The sequence below is a fragment of the Haliotis rufescens genome, unplaced genomic scaffold (genome assembly GCF_023055435.1).
Source record: "Haliotis rufescens isolate VD_foot unplaced genomic scaffold, xgHalRufe1.0.p SCAF_9, whole genome shotgun sequence".
NCBI lineage: Eukaryota > Metazoa > Mollusca > Gastropoda > Lepetellida > Haliotidae > Haliotis > Haliotis rufescens.
This window is the reverse complement of record NW_025964383.1, coordinates 21291754-21312128: the sequence shown is the minus strand read 5'-3', so window position 1 is coordinate 21312128 and position 20375 is coordinate 21291754. Positions and strand designations below refer to the sequence as shown.

The 20375-nt window shown below is 40.9% G+C and overlaps 1 protein-coding gene across 1 annotated transcript; it reads left to right on the top strand.

The window, feature by feature from the left end:
- The first annotated feature begins 12603 nt into the window (after positions 1 to 12603).
- LOC124144706 lies at positions 12604 to 18557 on the top strand. Its single transcript, XM_046514243.2, has 3 exons — positions 12604 to 12702; positions 14391 to 14610; positions 16580 to 18557. The coding sequence occupies exons 2-3, from the start codon at positions 14395 to 14397 to the stop codon at positions 17867 to 17869; spliced, it is 1506 nt and encodes a 501-aa protein (XP_046370199.2). The 5' UTR covers positions 12604 to 12702; positions 14391 to 14394; the 3' UTR covers positions 17870 to 18557.
- Positions 18558 to 20375: the final 1818 nt, after the last annotated feature.

The following is a 20375-nucleotide window of genomic DNA, read 5'->3' as shown; positions in this document are numbered from 1 at the left end:
TGATTAGTTTCCCACTGTTTCGCAAGAAGATAACAGCATGTGTACAGCTATTTGTTGTGTCATCAAGTCGGCGACTCATATGTACATGTAATATGACACATCTACAAACTTCCGATAAACATGACGTTACGCTGAAGAAGTATAAAGTAGACTTAATGTGAATAAGAGGACAAGTACTTGAAAGCGCCTTATTTATTTTAATGGGTGCGTTATCAGTAAATACTAACCGGGAAAAGATTGAGGGCGTTGTGCAAACACCTACATGATTAGATGATGTGTTATTGTGTATATACTTACCAACTATTCCATTATACAGAGGTTTTATGTTGTATGATCGTCATCACAATCCATGTCCTTTGGTCCTTGTAATGAAAGAAATAAAATCATCCACTGAATACATTACTTGTTGATCAAAATTTTAATAAAGGCTTTGATTTCCCTAAAGAAAGCATGTAATACCTACGTCACTATGTTAAGTGCACATTTTATTTTTTGTTAAGACTAACTCAGTACTGATATCCAACTTCTTTAAACATTTCTCCATCAACACAAAAACAATACATACCTCTGCGCGCACATGTGACTGGGTGTGGTGTCATGTCATTTTCGTTTCGTGATACAACTTTAAAATTTGTGAATGTCTCTCGTATCTGTCGACCTTAAAATACAGGTCACATACGAAGGTCAAATCAAGGTTTAATTACTTTATAACACGTGATTGCTGTATTAGAACAGATCGATACATTGTCCAATTTAAATCAATATATACATGTGTTTACTTTCACAATGTGTGCAGATGAAGATTTATTTTATCTTTTTTGTTTGTTTATTTCTTGATAACGTCGTACTCAGCAAAATTCCATCTATATGACAAATATAATATAGCAAATGACCGAATCTGGAGCAGACAAGCCTGTGATTGATGTTATGTTTCACGCTGTGTGGGTACGATAGCATGCTTTGTTGTTGTTGTTGTTGTTGTTGTTGTTTAACGCTGCACGCAGCAATATTCAAGGTATATGTCGGAGGTATGTAAATAATCGAGTCTGGACAATCTAGTGATTCATATCATGAGCATCGGTCCACGCAATTGGGATACGATGACAGGCATCAACCGAGTCAGCATGTCAGATTATTTACAGACCGCGGTCATCACAGTAAAACAAATCTAATTCTGTTTTAGCAAACAAAAGGTTTTTGTTCTTTGAATGAAAATAAGCGTGATGTATATTAATTAATATACCAATGTGGTCTTTCCATGGCGTCGGCTGAAACATTAAACAGGCCAAAACATCACAAGAATAGTTGTAATCCAGTACATTTAATGATAAGACCATTATTTCATTAATAATGGGGCAAGATGAGTGAAATATCGGGTGAACTTGGGAATCTGAGGACTTGTTTACATATACTACCCATGTACAGTTAAGGAACACCCGATTCTATCATGTGACCACAAGTAATCCGTCATAAGCGTGGGAGGCGTGTATTTCAACACACGGCCTTTCAATTGTGAGTCACATTGTCACATGTCTGTGGTATTGCTGATCACAGGGGCACGGTTTGGGGGACGGTTTGCAGTCACAGAAAACAATATAACAAAGTCAGGGTCACTTGAACGCTACCCTTTCACCAGTCAGTAGAGAAAACGCACACAAACGTCATGACCAGCACATGAACGTGCTGATAATGGGGATGCATATGCATGTTCTCCCTATGAGAATGCGATGATGATGGGCATTGGTGGCCATGTCAACACATGCTCAAAAATCAATCCACACATGAATGATGTTGACAGAGCTATTGCTTGGAGTCAGGATTGCATCTCTATAGGTCAGGTGGCCGGGAGACTGCAGGTATCCCCATCTGTCATTGGCACCGTCCTATAGCCACTGTCAGACGTCCTTTCTCGGCGTCCAAGGTGTACCTCACAAGGTGATGACCGCTACCTTGTTCTCCTAGCCCCCAATCAGCGCACTACTATAGCAAACACCTTACAACGTGGTTATTACCAGACAGTGTTTTTGTTTGCTTGTTGTTTAACGCCGCACTCAGCAATATTCCAGCTATATGACGGCGGTCTGTAAATAATCGAGTCTGGACCAAACAATCCAGTGATTGACATCATGAGCATCGATCTACGCAAATGAGATACGATGACATGCCTCAACCAAGTCAGAGAGCCTGACCACCCGATCCCGTTGGTCGCCTCTTACGACAAGCATAGTCGCCTTTTACGGCAAGCATGGGTTGCTGAAGACCTATCCTACCCCGGATCTTCACGGGTCGCCAAATTGGTATACCCTTAAGGAACTTAATGCGAGAACATACCACACTCGTGTTCTCACCGACTATCTCAGACACATGTGTGTTCCCGTTATGCAGTGGCCTGCATATTCACCGGACCTGGCGCCAATAGAACGTCGGTGGGGTGTCTTGGGAACAGCAGTCCAAGACAACCATCCTCATCCGGACGACCTTAAGTGGGATTTCTTCACAAGAATGGCAGGCAAAACCATAAACAAAACTACAGGTGCTTGTCATGCAGTTCTGTGCGCGGCAGATGTCAGGACCGTGTTGCTATATAACTGAGGTGGCCATACCCGTAACTGAGATGAAATGGGGTTTAATGTCGCGTCCAAGATAATTGCACTTAAAGAGCGACGTGCATGCACGTGTGTTCGTTCGGATGCTTGTTCTAGTCCGGATAAATGACGATTTTTTAGTGCTAGCCCATTGAGAAATGCCGCAGTTTAACAAGAATACCCCACTTAAACATAATATACTGACCCCGAGCCGACCAGTCCTTGTTTTAGCTCCTAATGCCGAACGTCACGCAGTCAGGCTAATGAACTAGGCCTTGTCTTAAACGTTAGTTTGTGACGTTTGTTTGTGACCGTACATGAAGAACTGTTCTGCTTTCTTCCTCCTGTGTAATTTGAAGTTTAAATGTTTGACTTCTGATTTTAACTTTGCTATTGTGTCCATATATGATATTTTTCGTCTGATCGTGAGGACATGTTTGGGTTCTTTAACTTTGGGAGTTTTTATTAAATACTTACTATTTCGCTATTCATTCAATCTTTATGTAGTACGAAATATATTTTTTATACTTTGTGATGATACCTAAACGTACATGGTTTCAATACCGAAATTTGTGTTGAAACAGTTTTGTTCTACGTGAACAAAACAATACGACAATACATTGTAGCAAATTTCCATCTAGAGATTCAAGTTAGAATAACCAAGTGCTAAACATTGCGGAGTTATGCCACTTTCCTTTGTGCATGTGTATATCGCTCACTCGTTTAAGCCCTCGGACAGAAAAAATAATATTCTACATATCTGCGTAATTTAATAGTCAGAGGTAGACCCCTTCCGGCGCGATCGGAATTCTTGCATGCACATTCACATTTCAGAAGGTATTAAAATGTGCGATAAAAAAAGTAACTCGACATCGGTAATAAGGATTTTACGCATGCGCACCTATGACCGGATATGATACAGGTTGGTACCACTTTTTGGTCGCCGCCTGTTGGCTAAAAGCGCTGAGTGTGCGGAGCGTACCAAAAGTGGCACCAGTTTAGATTTGGCGTCTTCTAATTCCATTTAATTACGTTTTTCAACCAGACTGCAGCAAACGGCTCCCATTCGTTCAACAACATCACAACTTTACACGCAGAGATTGCCTAAGATCAAACTTAATATTTCTGAAATACCCATCGTCTAGATGTATTTGTATCCGCTATTTACATACTTCAGACCGAAAGGTATTTTGTATCTACTGATATATGACACAGGAGATCAGACATCCAGACGACCTCAGCTGACACTACAACTGCCTTTCTACGGTAACTGGGGTATCATTGGGTGTGGACAGCACCCGCAACTCATTCTTACACTTTACCATGCATGCGGAAGGTTATACTTTCCCCACTACTCGGAACATTCGGACCAGCAAAATACACCCCTATATCTACTGACCACATTCTTCACAGGGAAAGTCCAGCATATCATGGCTTTCTCAGAATGGAGCCCACGTGACCACGGACAGTTGTAGTGTGTAACCCATGTCCAGGCACCTTGGTCGTCTAGGTATAACCTATTTATGCTAAAGAACGTTTACAGTAAATCGAAGTCACCGTGTCAGACTATCGTTCATGTCCATGTGTTCGCTTCTAGATGCCTATATCAAATACATGGTTAACACTGTGTTTGTTTGTTTTGTTTGTTTTTTAACGCCGCACTCAGCAATATTTAGCTATATGATGACGGTCTGTAAATAATCGAGTCTGGACCAGACAGTCCAGTGATTGACATCATGAGCATCGATCTACGCAATTGAGATACGATGACATGCCTAATATAAAAATAATCTTCTACATATCTGCGTTATTTAATAGTCAGAGGAAGACCCCTTACGGCGCGATCGGAATTCTTGTACATTCACATTTCAGAAGGTATTAAAATGTGTGATAAAAAAGTAACTCGGCATCGGTAATAAGGATTTTACGCATGCGCACCTATGACCGGATATGATACAGGTTGGTACCACGTTTTGCCGCCGCCTGTTGGCTAAAAGCGCTAAGTGTGCGGAGCGTACCAAAAGTGGCACCAGTTTAGATTTGGCGTCTTCTACATCCATTTAATTACGTTTTTCAACCAGACTGCAGAAAACGGCTCCCATTCGTTCAACAACATCACAACTTTACACGCAGAGATTGCCTAAGATCAAACTTAATATTTCTGAAATACCCATCGTCTAGATGTATTTGTGTCCCTCTACGTACATATTTCAGACGGAAAGGTATTTTGTATCTACTGATATATGACACAGGAGATCAGACATCCAGACGACCTCAGCTGACACTACAACTGCCTTTCTACGGTAACTGGGGTATCATTGGGTGTGGACAGCACCGGCAACTCATTCTTACACTTCACCATGCATGCGGAAGGTTATACTTTCCCCACTACTCGGAACATTCGGACCAGCAAAATACACCCCTATATCTACTGACCACATTCTTCACAGGGAAAGTCCAGCATAACATGGCTTTCTCAGAATGGAGCCCACGTGACCACGGACAGTTGTAGTGTGTAACCCATGTCCAGGCACCTTGGTCGTCTAGGTATAACCTATTTATGCTAAAGAACGTTTACAGTAAATCGAAGTCACCGTGTCAGACTATCGTTCATGTCCATGTGTTCGCTTCTAAATGCCTATATCAAATACATGGTTAACACTGTGTTTGTTTGTTTTGTTTGTTGTTTAACGCCGCACTCAGCAATATTTAAGCTATATGATGACGGTCTTTAAATAATCGAGTCTGGACCAGACAATCCAGTGATTGACATCATGAGCATCGATCTACGCAATTGAGATACGATGACATGCCTAATATAAAAATAATCTTCTACATATCAGCGTTATTTAATAGTCAGAGGTAGACCCCTTACGGCGCGATCGGAATTCTTGCACATTCACATTTCAGAAGGTATTGAAATGTGTGATAAAAAAGTAACTCGACATCGGTAATAAGGATTTTATGCATGCGCACCTATGACCGGATATGATACAGGTTGGTACCACTTTTTGGTCGCCGCCTGTTGGCTAAAAGTGCTAAGTGTGCGGAGCGTACCAAAAGTGGCACCAGTTTAGATTTGGCGTCTTCTAATTCCATTTAATTACGTTTTTCAACCAGACTGCAGCAAACGGCTCCCATTCGTTCAACAACATCACAACTTTACACGCAGAGATTGCCTAAGATCAAACTTAATATTTCTGAAATACCCATCGTCTAGATGTATTTGTATCCCTCTACGTACATACTTCAGACGGAAAGGTATTTTGTATCTACTGATATAATATTATGACCACACGAGATCAGACATCCAGACGACCTCAGCTGACACTACAACTGCCTTTCTACGGTAACTGGGGTATCATTGGGTGTGGACAGCACCCGCAACTCATTCTTACACTTTACCATGCATGCGGAAGGTTATACTTTCCCCACTACTCGGAACATTCGGACCAGCAAAATACACCCCTATATCTACTGACCACATTCTTCACAGGGAAGTCCAGCATAGCATGGCTTTCTTAGAATGGAGCCCACGTGACCACGGACAGTTGTAGTGTGTAACCCATGTCCAGGCACCTTGGTCGTCCAGGTATAACCTATTTATGCTAAAGAACGTTTACAGTAAATCGAAGTCACCGTGTCAGACTATCGTTCATGTCCATGTGTTCGCTTCTAAATGCCTATATCAAATACATGGTTAACACTGTGTTTGTTTGTTTTGTTTGTTGTTTAACGCCGCACTCAGCAATATTCAAGCTATATGACAACGGTCTGTAAATAATCTAGTCTGGACCAGACAATCAAGTCATTGACATCATGAGCATCGATCCACGCAACTGGGATACGATGATATATGCATCAACCAATTTTTAACCACTCGATCCCGTTAATAGTCGCCTCTTACGATAAGCAAGATCTATTCTAACCCGGATCTTCACGGGTGTAACATTATGTATACAGGTTGTTTCGACCGCCTTCGTAGTCCAGTGGATATAGAGTGTCGTTAGAACAATTTCATGTCCGCGTCATACCAAAAGACGTGAAAAGATTATACATGTTAATACCCCACATGGCGCTCGACTTTCATGAAAAAAAACAAGGACTGGGGTCGCCCCGGAATTAGTTTACTGTGTTAAACTGACGCATGGCGTCTCAGTGGACTAGCACTATGAAACCGGCATTAGTCCTGGCTAGTACAAACAGCCACGCACACGTCCATGTTCATGTGGTCGCTTATAATCTTGTCACGATTCACGATGTTCAACCCCATTTGACCCAACATGCAAGTTGTTCCATTAAGTATTTTTGTATGATTTTACTTACATTTTCATTATTAACGGTCCTAAAAATCACTGCTGGGAAAGATGCCACTTTCAAAAATGTTCTTTGTTGCGCATATATAGAAGAAACATCAATACTTAGTCAAAGCTAATGTCGGTTTTAAATAAATTCTCACCACCTTGTATGAATTAAATGGACATTCACTGGTGCAGTTGTTGAACGTACTCACGTCTGCTGCCATTCGCCTTCTGGAATTAACGCGCACTCAAAACTCGTGCAGCGGAAGTGAGCTATGATTGGTTAAACTCATAATCACGACACCACGTGACAATACACCACGTGACAATACATGCGAACACCTGTGCGATATGTACAAACCCTGAAACCTGATCTGACATTTGTTTGTTTAAACACTCTAAACGACGCGACAACGTTACAAATATCTAGATTGAAATCATTTACAGATCCTTGTGTTACGCAGTCCGGACAAGGACACCAGGAATGGGTTTCACACATTGTACCCCTGTGGAGAATAGATCCCAGACCTTCTGTGTGAAGAGCGAACGCGTAAACAACTAGGCTACCCCACCGCCTCAAAACCATTTTGAAGATTTTGAACATGTACCATGTATATTTCAATATCTGCATCTATATCTGCAAATAAATAACTATGCTTTGTTATGGGTTCTTAAAATATCTTCTATGTGTCTTTCCTTGCTTTGTCTATCCACTGATTGATGTTATAAGCAACTATCCACACTGTCTCTATACCATGACAGGCAATCAACCAAGTCACTGAGTCTGATCACCCTTTAGCCATTAAGTCGCCTCTTTCGACAAGTATGGGTTGCTGGGGCCAATTCGAACCCGGAATTTCCAACCTCTTCTTTATGAAGGTAGTCTTTTAGGTAAAACGTGATACATGTATATAATAATTTTACAAAATAAGTATTTTTTTAAGATTTAGATCCTGCATTGTTTCTGTGTGTATCCCTTGTGTCATCTTCGCCGTAAATATCCACGTATACAACTTTACATACAGTGTGTTCTAGAAACCCCAGAGCATCAGGCAAAACACGTAGTTAGAGGAAGCTATCCAGTAAAATCGAAAAGCTAAAGAATGAAAATAAAACGTTTTCAAACGATATCACAATGGAATCCCCTTTCTGCACACAGCATTAGTGTTGTAACAACACATTCATTTCTGTGAAGAAAAACCCAGTGACACAAAAAATATAGTACCATGATGCTAGCCGCGTTTTGGAATATGCAACCCTAGATTGGTATGAGCACTCAATATCTACATTTAGCGGACATTGTGTGTGGCCGTCTGTTTTATTTTGTGTGTCTCATCTAAATTATCCCGCTACAAATGTTACCGACTATAAAATATCACCTAGCTCTCGAAGAAAATACCGAATTTCCAGTTTCATAAAAATAATTGTTAGTACATTTTATTAGAAGGATTTTCAAAAAAGGGAAGTTGTCAAATTGATGCATGTAGCCCATTGTAATCTTTGGTGAAATCGAACTGACATCCAAGAATCAGAATCACGGAATCTGTGATTCGAACCCACAATCTTAGGATTCTGGTACAACTAAGGCATGCAACTCTGTACAGCATTTAAACTGATTGTGCCAATCAGACATCCTCACTGACAAGAGAAAACAGTAATAAAACATAACACTTACAGAATTCCAGCAATATATGATACTGAATCGTAAACAATCAAGTCTGGACCAGACAGACCAGTGATGATATCATGAGCAATGATCCACCTTGTCGGTACGATGATTCGCACTCAACACGTCAACACTGCCAACGTGATCAATTTTGTCGCTTCTTACCTCAGTTTCATGTTGTTTAACGCCGCAATCAGCAATATTCCAGCCACATGACGACTCTCTGTAAATAATCGAGTATGGACCAGACAATCCAGTGATTGACATCATGAACATCGATCCACGCAATTGGGATCGATGACATGCATCAACCAAGTCAGCGAGCCTGACCAACCGATCCCGTTAGTCGCCTTTTACGGCATGCATGGGTTGATGCTTCTAACCACAAGCATATGTTGTTGAAAACCAATTCTAACCCAATTCTACTGCTTTCAATACACTAATTGAATAGAAACCAACAACAAACAATACAGTGAGATTTAATTTAATCCTCTCGATGAGCAGCGTTCAGATTGAATATTTTCACTCAGTATTGAATACTGATGGTTATCTGGGGACTCTTTGCTCAATCTTTAAACGCCGCCCCAAATCATATTCCTTAAAACAAACACAAGGCAAAAAAACCAATACACAACGTGTGTTTCAGGTAACCCGACCGACCAATCAAAAGTCAAGAAATCCATATCGAACACTTGGAAAATTGTAAAAATAGTCGGATGATTCTGCATATTATATTTGCTTTAGCTATTTCGACCTACAAATTCAAGAAACATTGCAACTAACACCTCTCTTAAACGAGCTATCTGTTAAACGAAAAAAATAAATACTACACCTACCGAACCATACCTGTTGGGTTCCTGTTTCTTGAAACAAATATTATTTGGTTTGGCCTAACTACAACCAAAAAAACGGTATACTGCACCACAAATCGCATTCCTGCAAATACAAAAGTCACCCAGTCGTCTAAGGCACCGCAATTCGCTGTGCAGAATTGCGTCCCTTGGGCACACCTGAAACCTATGGTTGTGGGTTCGAATCCCGGTTCGCCCCGATTATGTTTCTAGGTTTGTCAGCACCAGACCCGTGCTCGTGGGTTTCACCGAAGTGGTAAACGTCTAAGACCTACGAGGGGCGTTCAATTAGTTTTGCAACTTCCATATAATCTCCATTCACCTCAATACACTTATTCCATTTGTCCTTCAAGCTTTTAATACCACCTATATAGAAATCCGCAGATTGGCCCCCTAACCACGCCTCCCTGGCAGCCTTTATGTCCTCGTCATCCTGGAAGCGTCTTCCACGTAGGGCAGATTTCATATGCCGGAACAGGAAATAGTCACTGGGGGCTAAGTCTGGGCTGTTAAATCACCCACCCTACAGCCCATACTTAGCCCCCAATGACTATTTCCTGTTCCGGCAAATGAAATCTGCCCTAATGAAAAGAAATCTGACAGTTATTCCGGGCAAATTTTAACGTAAGATAATTGAAAACAACCCGTATTTCATCACATAATTAAACAACGCGTTGCATACCCGGGGATTCCGGGATAGAATAGGTCCAATCACGTGCAAATGAGGTGGGTTGGTGCTCATACTGTCAGCCAGTGGTTTGTCTGGCCCTAATTCACATGTGGCTAAATGTGGTGAAATTCAACATCAACTCACTCACTCACTCACTCACTCATTCACTCACTCGAAACAGCGTGTGCAAACACGCCTGGAATAAAAAAAGGTCACTGTGGAAACTCAGAATGATTCACGTTAATGCTAAAATTATTTTACCTTGGCCTGTGTCAGCTCAATAGGTTTTAAAAGTTTAATAACCTGCTCCCAAATCAAGGCAGCCAACTGTTCGTGTGGGCTATTAATAATTTTACAGGTGGCAAACATGGCCATCTCACCTGGCCTCATCTAAACCAGTCAACGACACCCACGCAGTGCAATCTGTGTTAGGGCTTTAAAACGTTTAAATCAATCATTCATTGACACGTGAACTTTTCAGGGCCATCCATGCATGTGACAGATGTTCGTTATTGGATACGTTGTACTGAATGTGTCCAACAGGACTGATCAACCATCACCACTCGGCTCATCTCGGCTGATGCCGCTACCTACATTAGGCAGCAATGGAGTTGTGATATTTTATGAATTCACAGAATTAAATATATCTTGTAACGACATATAGTATATAGACAATTTTTTTCTGTGTGGGGGTGGGGGTGGGGGTGGGGTCACTTGCAGAGTTGCGTCCCTTAGGCGTCCCGATGAGTGAGTGAGTGAGTTGGGTTTAACGCCGCTTTTAACATTATTGCAGTTCTTATATCGTGTCAGGTTAATGTGGGGAGAAAGCCCAAAGTGATTGAGATCTCAGACGTTTACCACTTTACCAGGTCGAAATAAGAACACGTAAAGTGAATAAAATGCTCGATGGGTGGAAATAAAAAAATAACATCTTGTCTCGACGGTTCTGATCTTTCAATAAATAACTTTCTCGGGGACATTGGTCTTAGGATCTTAGGACTGTATCATAGTATGCCCTCCACCTCACTCAAATAAATGACCAGTCCCTAAATGATGTTCAGATTAATAACTTAGTCAATCCAAAATATTGAACTGTGTTATTTTTCAATCCCCCCACCGTTGACTGTCTAGAAGCACTGTTGAATGTCTAGAAGCACCGTAGAATGTCTAGAAGCATCGTTGACTGTCTAGAAGCACTGTTGAAAGTCTAGAAGCACCGTTGAATGTCTAGAAGCACTGTTGAATGTCTAGAACCACTGTTGAATGTCTAGAAGCAATGTCGGGTGTCTAGAAGCACTGTTGAATGTCTAGAAGCACCGTTGAATGTCTAGAAGCACTGTTGACTGTCTAGAAGCATCGTTGAATGTCTAGAAGCCCTGTCGGGTGTCTAGAAACACTGTTGAATGTCTAGAAGCACCAATGAATATCTAGAAGCCCTGCCTGGTGTCTAGAAGCACTGTTGAGTGTCTAGAAGCACCAATGAATGTCTAGAATCACTGTTGAATGTCTAGAATCACTGTTGAATGTCTAGAAGCACTGTTGAATGTCTAGAAGCACTGTTGAATGTCTAGAACCACTGTTGAATGTCTAGAAGCACCAATGAATGTTTTGAACCACTTTTTGTTGTCTAGAAGCACTGTTGAATGTCTAGAAGCACTGTTGAATGTCTAGAAGCACTGTCTGGTGTCAAGAAGCACCAATGAATGTCTTGAACCACTGTCTGGTGTCTAGAAGCACTGTTGAATGTCTAGAAGCACCAATAAATGTCTAGAAGCACTGTCTGGTGTCTAGAAGCACTGTTGAATGTCTAGAAGCGCCAATGAATGTTTAGAAGCACCAATGAATGTCTAGAACCACTGTCTGGTGTCTAGAAGCACTGTTGAATGTCTAGAAGCACCAATGAATGTCTAGAAGCATCGTTGACTGTCTAGAAGCACTGTTGAATGTCTAGAAGCACTGTTGGATGTCTAGAAGCACTGTTGAATGTCTAGAAGCACCGTTGAATGTCTAGAAGCACCGTTGAATGTCTAGAAGCACCGTTGAATGTCTAAAACCACTGTTGAATGTCTAGAAGCAATGTCGGGTGTCTAGAAGCACTGTTGACTATCTAGTAGCACCGCTGAATGTCTAGAAGCACCAATGAATGTCTAGAAGCACTGTCGGGTGTCTAGAAGCACTGTTGAATGTCTCGATAGTATTCATTCATTTTGTGCTTCTGTTCAACAGTTTGTGGTTCGGGGGGTGAAATTCCGAAGTGTGAGGTTTGCTTGATAGAAGTCAGGCTGAACTAACATATGTTCCATGAAATATTTTAGAAAAAAATACATTTCTCTCTTCTTCTTCTTCTTGTTTCTAATGCTGACTCCATAGATTACAGACAGCTATACCTCCCATATTTAAATCTTAGTTGGTTTAGACAAAATTAAATGCAGATAGTCGAAAGTCACGGTGCAATAGATCCACTGAAGAGTGGCTAATGTAATATTGTCCGTATTTTACTATAGACGGTAGAACGGCACTAGCTGGTTAAGTGATCCGGATTTATCCACTTTGACCTTCCGGCCTTTCTAGCTGCAAGGTCGCTGCAATCTCTAAATTATGAAACGCTGTACCCCGGTTTTTTTAGTGGGTAAGTATAGTCAATATTTGTTAATATTTTACGATAGCTTTGTGAATGATGCACAAATAGCCTGTTGTGATTTCCTACCCGCGTGTTACTTGTTTCCGTGATAGACCGGTGTCTATACCGTACAGACGCTCAATGTCAGACTCGCTCAATGCCGTGCACATGGCAGCACTGATGGTCACCAGGTTAACAGTTACTGCTGGTGTCAGTAGATGCGAGATGATAGTTTTGTTGAAATAACACTATGTTTATTTTTGAGTGTGTTTGAGCCAAGCTATCCTAGATTAGTGACATCATCTTTTGATAATGATTTATATATTAGGGCCAGACAAGAGATTTTTGAATTTAGTTTTTCGTTTTCTCTCATTTCAACAGTAAAATACTTTCTTCAGCACAAAACTACTAAATGCTTCGGGCAAATCACGTAAATGTAAGAGAAGAGAAATGATAATTTAGCACAGGAACTCGTTATTGGTCAGTAAATAAAAATATATACACACCCCATATATATCAGTACACATTATACCGGACACCAATCGGCCATGTATGTTTGATGCTACTAATAAAGTATTTTGTAACTACTTTTGTAATGAAACATTTCATTTTTTTACGAAAGCATTTAATTCAGGCTGTTGAGTGGGGGTGAAGCCCCTTCAACCCCCTGTTATTTTAGCAAGGCGAAAAAAATGGCGTCTGAAAAACAGAGAAACCGTTACTAAGGAATAAGCTTGTGCACATCACTTACCAAAATCTTGGAATATGTTGGGTATACTGCATTCATGCCCAGTTCTCTACTGATCATTCTGATATGTAGGGGATATATATTTATTTACTGACCAATAAAGAGTTCCTGTGTAATTTATTAATTACATTTATTAATAGGAGTCTTATTAGCTGTGAACTCATAGCTGTGAATATCATAAGTGAGTTTGGTGTGATTATAGAATCTGTTCCCCACCAAATAGTATACTAATTGTCTCTGTCTCCAATCTAGACTCTCCCTTCATTGGTCTGGCATGCCTTTTCGATCCTTAGGGTTAGGACCCGTGAAGATTCCGGGGTAGAATAGGTCTTCAGCAACCCATGCTTGCCGTAAAAGTCGACTATGCTTGTCGTAAAAGGCGTCTAATGGGATCGGGTGGTCAGGCTCCTTGACTTGGTTGATGCATGTCATCAATCCCAATTGCGTGTATCGATGTTCATGATATTAATCACTGGATTGTCTGGTCCAGACTCGATTATTTACAGACCGCCGTCATATAGCTGGAATATTGCTGAGTGCGGCGGTAAACAACAAACCAACCAACCTTAGGGTTAGATGTGTTAGGGTTTGGGTAGGTTATCCCAGGGTTAAGGTACCAGTTTCATGGCAAACATATCATTTAGCAACCACCTGATTTTGAACCAGCCTTCAAATGCTTTTAAAAAAAAAATCAGGAATATCATAGAAATTATAATACCCCTAGTTCCCAAGACATCTGGGATGGCAAGATCAGCATCAAACTTCAGTACATAATGATGGCATGAGTTATAGCGTCAGCTATGTATGAGTGACCAGTAGATGTCAGATAGTAAATGCGGAGCAGTCAACATAGCTATAATTTTGCAGCTTGGAGTCTTATTAATTGTCTCATTCAGGCTCTCTGGTACAATATTTATAACAAATAACAAGATCACGTCTCCACTTCCAGACTAATGGCTGCCAGGTGTTTCCTGCGGTGCATTGTGGTTCCTCAGTCCCGGTTGACAGTGAGAGGACCACAAGTACCGGGGTTGACATTGGTTCGCTGCTGGTGTCGACTGCGCTCCAGTGTCGTGGAGGGAAGAACAAGCCTGGTGACGACAAGGACAGACAGTCCAGATGAGAGTTTCACACTGCTGCCCCGTGGCATCCCGGCTGACAAGGATGAAGTGAGTTATGTGTTTTACCTTGACCTACAAGTCTAGGGGTACAAGGGACCCCCAATAATTAAGTTCAAAGGTCCCTACAGGATATATTAGGGTCCTGTTAACTAATGAATTCCTGTAGTGTCGTGTAAGATTTGATTCTATAATTACAGGACTTTGTCAAGATTTTGGTACACTAAAAATATTATGATGTGTCCTTCCGGATGCAATATTCAGAGATGCCATCCTTTACGCTTTTGGTGTTATAATTGCGCTTTTGATCCTAAAATTACGCTATTACAATAATCCTCCCCAAATTATGGTTGTTTTATCAAATTTTTTCCACAAAGTATTTACATGTATAAAATATCATGGAGAGCAAACTGTTAATGCACCGAAACCAAGCAAGCCTTGCAAAGGTTTAGTTCTACACCGCGTCATTTCACTCAGTGTGACGCAAAATATATAACGTCCTATAAAGAAAAGTGTCAATTAGCAAGGTAACTGTTAAACTTGAAATACATTCTCTTTGTAGATTTCTATCATGTTTTCTGCACGAAATGTATTGCCACACAACCTTTGAATATCCTAATTACCGCAACTTTGCATTTTGTAACCTATAATTAAACAAATAATTATATAAATGTGCCTACTGACGATGATTTAAAAGAAGTACTATTCTAAAAATATTAGGTGATAGGGCTTTCAAATTGGCTATTTCAATCAAAGGGGTTTTATCAAAAGTATTTTAAAAATTCATGTTAGAATTCTCGTTATTGTACCTTGCACTGTGGCTCATGATATCAATCACTGGATTCAACTATTTACATGCTATTGTCATGTAGGATACAGGAGGAATGTTATTGGATGAGACATTAAGCAAGAAGCAATCAAACATTAATGACAATCGCTGTCATGATTAATTATTGTCATTTGTTAAACATTTTGTAAATATGAACTAACCCCCATTGCTAATACTGTGTTTGATGTTTGTTTGTTGTTTAACACTGCTTTCAGCAATATTCGAGCTCTATGACGGCGGTCTGTGAATAATCGAGTCTGGACCAGACAATCCAGTGATTGACATCATGAGCATCGATCCACACAATTGGGATAGATGACATGCATAAAGCAAGTCAGCAAGCCTGACCACCCGATCCCGTTAGTTGCCTCTTACGACAAGCATGGTCCTTTTTTTGGCAAGCATGGGTTCCTGAAGACCTATTCTACCCCAGGTCTTCACGGGTCAATGTACAGTGTTTGAAACTAAGCATGAGAAAGTGCAATGGGTCCTTGTAATAACCCTTATGTTCAAGGTGGTCACTAGATTCAAACCTCAAAGAACAACCCCAGCGACTGCCATTCTTTTGAACACTGTTTATCAAGCTCCTTCCCAGCGCATGACACCTTCGTTACACTCTCGGTAGCATCGCTGCCACCAGTGTGGGCATGGCCATTACATGAATCTTGAAATTTGGCCTCTTACCCCAAATGTAGTAACATTCATACTTTTGTTTATGTCTTTGGGCATGCCGCCATAGTGAATTTTGAAAAGGTTTACGACTGACCATGTTTTCCAGATAAATTTACTTTGTTGTTTGTATAATCAGATTGTTTTGAGATTGCAGACTAACCGAATATCAACCAACTTCTCCCTTACATTCTTAATATATCAATAACATGATAGTCTTAATGAAATAGAAATTCAAATTGACAAACAAAGAAAGTTATTTAGCAGGGGTAAGTGTATTCGGCGTCACGACAGTCGTTGTTTGTTTGTAAACATAACAGTCTGTCGGTTGCGAGTTCAACTCCAAGCATGGTTGGGGCCACAGTGGGGAGTTTTGACTGGTGGCTGTGATAGTATAGAGAGCTTCGCAAACGGGCTATCGCTGCGAGGAGCTTGACTGTTTATGTAACATAGATAATAGGTTTTCTTAATCCTATTGGTTTCTACTAGAGGTGTCATTGATTGGAAAATTTCTACTTTCAGATACTGAATGAAATCAACAATGTCCTGTATGGCAAGCCAGCCAACATCCAAGCCCGTCATGGTATCCACAGTCGTCTGGAGACCCTGGAAAGTGTGGGGTGCTCCCTCGACGACATCCACAACAACCCTGACGTGCTGCTTCTCACCGAGGTACAAGTGTTCAAGGCGGTCCAGAAATTACGCAAATGGCATCTGGATGTAAACGTGGAAAGTGTCAAGATCGCTCATCTGCGCTCAAGAGGAGCATTTCAGAAGCTGGTCCAAAATCACCAGAAAAAGGAGAGGTTTGAAATTGCAAAACTGTTGCAATGTTCAGTGGAAGACTGCGAGACACTAGGGAAACAGTACCCTTTCCTGAAATCTGAAACTGCGGAACGACTCGCACCCAAGATTGACTATCTTCTCTCTACTGGCATCACTCTGGATGAAGTACGGGAAAACTGCTTCATCCTTAAAAGGAAGTTGGACGATCTTGCTGAAGTAGCAGCTGGAATTCAGAAAATCCAGTGTGGCAAAGTGGGAATGTTTGACAAAGAATCAAAAGACCTTTTTCTCGACACCGAAAAGTTACTTCTTTATGCAAGAGAAAAGACTGATAAGAAGCAACAACGATGTGAACACGTTGCTCGGTTATTACAAGTAGATATATCCCAGCTGGATGTGAAATATTGTGCGGTGCCACTGAAGACAGTCTTGCAGAAAATAGTATTCCTGCTGGACCAGGGCATTAACAAGAAGGATCTCCTGAACCACCTCTACCTCATGCAGATCAGTCTCTCAACCCTACAACGAACTGTCCAGACAGCGCACAACGTGGGTCTGACTAAATTCACTGCGATGTCTCTCATCAACATCCTACAACATAGAACAATTTCACCCAAACCAGGCAAAGCCAGACACCATAATTTTGTAGCCCGTCAGCTTGATTTGCCCAAAACTGTATTTTCAAATTTGGGACCACGTTCGAATCTCGTTTTCTCACGGGACAAAGCGATATTAAAAGCAAATATTGATTATCTGAAGGGTAATGGGTTCTCCAGTAGAGATATTCATGATTGTGTGTTGATTATTGGTCATGATCCCGATGTGTTGAAGTCGTACCTGGAATCATTGTCTGAGCGGCTAGAGGTCCAGCCGTATGAGATCGCAGACAATGTGGTGGTGTTAAATGCTGTACAGTACTTCATAGAGAGAGATGGGAACTTCAACTGCAAGGAACAGCTTAGTGATGTGAAGGAGTACGTGGCCCCTGGATGCATGGCCGACCCGCACGAGGAGGACTTGTCTTAATAGACACTGATGGATCTCGAATTGGGGCATTAGGTTTGAATCCTGAATGATAGAAAAACATGTTTTCTTGTTTTTGAAATACTTGCGAAGATTGTCAAACTCCAAAGCAAAACACACACACACACACACACACACACACACACACACCAAGCAAGCATACATACTGACACATACCATGGTTAAAATTCCAATGTGTACACTGTGGATGTCATCGTATATCGTGATATTGATGTATCGCTACATTTTTATGTTGATGCTGTATCAAAACAAATTTGTGAATGTTGATACCAAATTAATAACTCACTGCCACAGAACGTTTATGTTTATTGAGGACAGTTTGAAGGCCGAAAATTCAATGTTAAACAATTAAAGGATCATCCTAGTTCATACATTACAACAGCATTAAATTGATTAATTGCAGATCTACAGAGGTAATTTATATCTATACACATACAGAATACTGAATTATGTCTAACTCTTCTTACTCTGTTCACTGGCATCAATGACCATCCCCCTCCCAAGAGCCTGGTTGGCTTTAGACTTGCTATTTCAGTGTACCAGGTGCGTGTTTGATGAATGAGTTGGGCTGGGGGTCCAAACTGATATTAATGTGTGATCTCTTGTCAAAAATAGGAACATTTACAGGGTATAGTACTGAAAAAAGGTGATAAAAAATATTGACATCTCATGGCTCGTGTTTGTTGTGTGTTGTAGTCATTCTTGGTGCTGGCGTCACAGCAAATGTAGGGTAACAGAGACCTTGGGACCATCAACATTGTATTGAGTTGTCCATCATTCAAACAAGTTGAGCGTCAAAACTGGATAATAGTGCCAACACTTTTACTACTGAGGCCTTGAATAGAGATTATTGTTGTTTTGTTTTTGTTTAATGCCGGACTCAGCACTGTTCCAGCCATATGATGCAGGTCTGTTAATAATCCAGCCAACAATCCAGTGATTGACATCAAAAGGCGTCGATCTGTGCAATTGGGATACGATTGCATCAAGCAACTCAGCGAGTCTGAGCATCCATCATTGGAGTATCCCATCAGCTGTGACCTTTATCCAGTGTTTGATGGGCAGGAGGTAGCCCAGTGGTTAAGGCGTTCGCTTGTCGAGCTGATGGCCTAGGTTCGATTCCCCATATTGGTACAATGTGTTAAGCCCATTTCTGGTGTCCCCCGCTGTGATATTGCTGGAATATCGCTAAAAGTGACGTAAAACCATCCACACTCATTCACCCCAGTGTGTGTGTGTGTGTCACTTGTGACAGTGTAGCCAGTCCTCAGATAAACAGATTTGCATTAATAACACAAGGCATATATATCATTTACAAACAAGAATACAATCCTGTTGAACTACACCAATCCTGAACTGTCGGACATGATTTTCAAAACTGTTAAGGAAGGTTGATTAACAGTTGATTACAAGGACCTGTAGCTCACCTGATTAATGAGTTAATACTTTTTATAACTTCAACATATAGTGAGTTAAAGAAGTATTGGTGTAAAAGATTTTGAGAAGAAGTAAATATATATTTTGGAACACAGTTTAGGAAAGGGATTTTAAGTGCAAATAGTGATACCTTGGACAAACATGGATCTTATTATGGATCCATTTATTACATTCACACAAAAGTTTAGCTCTGTGGTTCTTAAGCATGTTAAGAGCAAGATTTTAAAACGTTTTGTAAAATTTGTTAAATATTTTGAAAACAAATCATTGATTTGAACCAGATCAGTTGTCTTCATAAGAAGGAACCTGTATGCCTTTACTTAAACTGCAAAGGTCATTGTCAGGGTTACTGGAGGTCACAATGTCATGTACGTCACAAGGTAGTCCGTCACAAGGAAGAGACCAGTCATGGCTAACTGACACACTAGTCAAATAGGCCAAAATGCTAGTCAAGTTTTGTTTTCATGGCAACAATATGGAAAACCTACCTTTTAGCCATTGCTCCAATCTGTATGCAGATAATTTGATGAAACATGGTGGCTTGCTAGTGTGCAGTTGGGTCTTAAATATGGTTTACAAGTTTTGCACCAACTTGAACTTCGATATTTATTGCCCATGATAGAATATTCATTTTGGTAACGGCCAAATATTTTGCTGTTGGGTTGTTAGGCCCCGCTACTAACTGCACCTATGCCAAATTTCAATACATTTTGAAAACAGATGGCTGATTAATCATGTTAATATTCATTAATGGATTTCTTAAAATCAGGTCATAATTAATGTTAGAACTTATTAGAGACACCATAGCAGGGCTGAGACACCATAGCAGGGCTGAGACATCATAGCAGGGCTGAGACACCATAGCAGGGCTGATACACCATAGCAGGGCTGAGACACCATAGTAGGGCTGAGACACCATAGCAGGGCTGAGACACCATAGCAGGGCTGAGACACCATAGCAGGGCTGAGACACCATAGTAGGGCTGAGACACCATAGTAGGGCTGAGACACCATAGCAGGGCTGAGACAGATAACACAGGTACTCAGGTCG

What these genes read in the sequence shown, in the direction of transcription:
- LOC124144706 (XM_046514243.2), top strand. Translation starts at nt 14,395, where the DNA reads ATGGCTGCCAGGTGTTTCCTGCGGTGCATTGTGGTTCCTCAGTCCCGG. An exon ending in TCCCGGCTGACAAGGATGAA is followed by an intron (nt 14,611 to 16,579) that starts GTGAGTTATGTG and finishes TTCTACTTTCAG; the next exon opens with ATACTGAATGAAATCAACAA.